The sequence below is a fragment of the Chelonoidis abingdonii genome, chromosome 12 (assembly GCF_003597395.2).
Source record: "Chelonoidis abingdonii isolate Lonesome George chromosome 12, CheloAbing_2.0, whole genome shotgun sequence".
NCBI lineage: Eukaryota > Metazoa > Chordata > Testudines > Testudinidae > Chelonoidis > Chelonoidis abingdonii.
Window position 1 is genome coordinate 2,136,596 of NC_133780.1, and position 2,681 is coordinate 2,139,276.

Sequence of the window (2,681 nt, forward strand, 5' to 3'; positions counted from 1 at the left end):
CTCCCTGCAACCCAGCGCCCCCTACTGCCCCCACCCTGCTTCCCACAGCCCAGCACCTCCTAGAAACCCCCCACCCTGCCCCCCACAGCCCAGCACCCCCTGCTGCCCCCACCCCTCTCCCTACAGCCCAGCACCCCGCTCCCTGCTCCCTAGTGACCCCCCGCCCAGCTCCCCCTGCTGCCCACCCTGCTCCCTGCAGCCCAGCGCCCCCTAGTGCTGCCCTGGGGCATTGGGTCCTACAGCGCTCCCTAGTGCCCCCCATCCCGCTCCCTAGCGACCCCCCGCCCAGCTCCTCCCAACCCTGCTTCCCACAGCCTAGCGCCCCCTGCTGCCCCCACCCCACTCCCTGCTCCCCAGCGCCCCCCCGCCCAGCTCCCCGCTGTCTCCCTGGGGGCAGCTGCCCCGCCACCCCCCGTGTTATCTCTGCGGAGCAGCAGGGCGGGACCCGGGGAAGTAACGGCCCGGACTCCTGGGTCCTCGCTTCTCTCTCAGGGAGCAGCTGCCCACGCAACGCCCTCCCGTCCCCCACTATGCCCCCCACAGCCAGGACCCACAGAGGTTGGGGGGCCCTGTCGGTCCCAGGTCAGCCCAGCTGGGAAACTGGCATCTGCCCTCAGCAGGACACGTTTGGGGGCGGGGGATGAGTTGGGGGTTCCCAGGTGGCGGGGGGGCATGTGGGATCCAGCCTCCTCGGGGGTCCCAGACAGCAGAGACCCCCCAAATCCCCCCAGGCGCCCCACACAAACAACCAGCAGTTCCCCCCTGCACCTGAGACACAACGCACCCCACCGCACAACCCTGGAGACCCTAACACAACCCCCCCGCCAGCACAGCCAGACCCTAACACCTACACCACACACCACCCCTCCCAGAGACACACAAACGCCCGCACCACACACATCATACAACATTTGCACACACACGCAACACGCACCATCACCTCCCACAAACACACAACACCTGTGCACACCAGCTAGACACACCCCATACCACCCCTCAACACCTGCCAGAGAAACACCCCCCCACAACACATTTCCTAGAGACACACACCACACTCAATCCTCTAGAGACATGCACATTACACAACACACACAACCCACCCGCTACACCCCTTAGTGTCACACCCCACCTATAGACACCACTCGACACCCCCCCACACACTGCCAGACCCTCTCCCCACCACACAATCCCGCCCAGCTGGGATACATCCCCCCCCCCCACACACACACACAACCCCCGAGACACCACATCCAGCTGCTAGCAGACCCCCACTCTCAACTCCCTAGAGAACACCACAACCACCCCCAAACGCCTGCCCCCCGGACGCCTGGGTTCCCTCCCTCAAGCTGCCCCCCAAAAATCCCAGAGCCCAGCACCACCTACCCCCCATAACTACTCAGTCACGTGGGTCTCAGCTTGGCCCCCCAGCTACTGGCTCAGCCAGGGGGGATAGACCCCAGAACTGACCCCCTCCCTCAGGGATCCCCTAACCCCCCCTGCCTCCCCTGGGATATTACCCCCCAACCTGCCCCAGCACCCTTTAACCCCCCACAACACGGGGCTCTCTGTACCTGGCTGGCTCCGTCCTTCTGCTCTTGTCTCCTGCCCCCCCGTGGGCGGTCCTCCCCCCACACACCTCCCAGCTCCGGCTGGAGCGACAGCCTGAGGGCAGGAGAGAGGGAGGGGGAGCCTGGCCACGCCCCTCTCTGCCAGGACGGGGCGGGGCTACCAGGGGAAGAAAATCCTACTGGGGAAACTGAGGCACAGAGCCAGGCATAGAATCGAGGGGTCCAGGCTCCCCGCCCCCATCCTCGCTGATGTACCCCACTCCCCTCCCAGAGCCAGAGAACCCAGGAGTCCTGGCTCCCAGCCACCCCCGCCAGACCCCACTGCCCTCCCCTGGATTCCTGGGCCCCACTTCCTCCCCTCCTAGGGACAAAAGCGCTGCGTTACCATCCCGGACGCCTGGGTCCCATGCCCTCCCCCCACCTGCACTGCGGCTCAGCTGACAGCGGAGCACGTCCCTGGCCCCAGGCCCAGCGCTGAGTCACCCCAGCCTGGCAGAGACGGGACAAGGGAAAGTGGCCTCCAGAGGGCACCAGCGACTCAGCCAGCCCAGCCCCACAGCTAGGGGCCAGGGGGTCTGGCTGGAGTCTTGCCTCCCTCCCCCTAAACCCCACATCCTCTCCACCAGGACACACTCCCCTGCCCCCTTTGGGCTCCGAAAGCCCCAGTGCTGGAGGGGGGTGAAGGGTGAGTCAGACACGGTGCCCCACATCAAGGGAGGATAAAAGCCCACCTTCTGCTAGTAGCGGTGGAGCAGCCCCCTGGGGAAAGCCCCGGCTCAAATCCCGCCTCGGCACCCCCAGGCGCAGCCCGCACCCCCAAACACCCCAAGGAAGACCTGGGCTTTTTTAAACTGGCAAAATAGTTTAATATCTCCAAAAAAAAAATAGAGCTGGCAGGGGGAAATCAGAAAGCAGCGGGGCTGGGGATTAAGCCGGCCGTGGGGCAGCCCCCCAGCGGGAGGGAGGAGCTGCAGGGTCCGTCCGTCTCAGATCATCCTCTGGAAAGTCTCAATCGCCTCCATCACCTTCTGCAGCTCGGTCTGGCTCTGCTGCAGCTGCAGGGGACACGCGGCTGGGGGTGAGGGGTGAGCAGGGGACATGCAGCCAGGCCCC

The 2,681-nt window shown here is 65.6% G+C and overlaps 1 protein-coding gene across 1 annotated transcript in view; it reads right to left on the reverse strand.

Annotated features, from left to right (window-relative positions):
- Window positions 1–2,404: 2,404 nt before the first annotated feature.
- The window catches only part of VARS1 (valyl-tRNA synthetase 1), a 15,954-nt gene continuing 15,677 nt past the window's right edge, over window positions 2,405–2,681 (reverse strand). The window contains exon 26 of the mRNA XM_075071502.1: window positions 2,405–2,647. Coding sequence (XP_074927603.1) covers window positions 2,555–2,647 — 93 coding nt within the window. The 3' untranslated portion in view covers window positions 2,405–2,554. The remainder of the gene's footprint in view (window positions 2,648–2,681) is intronic.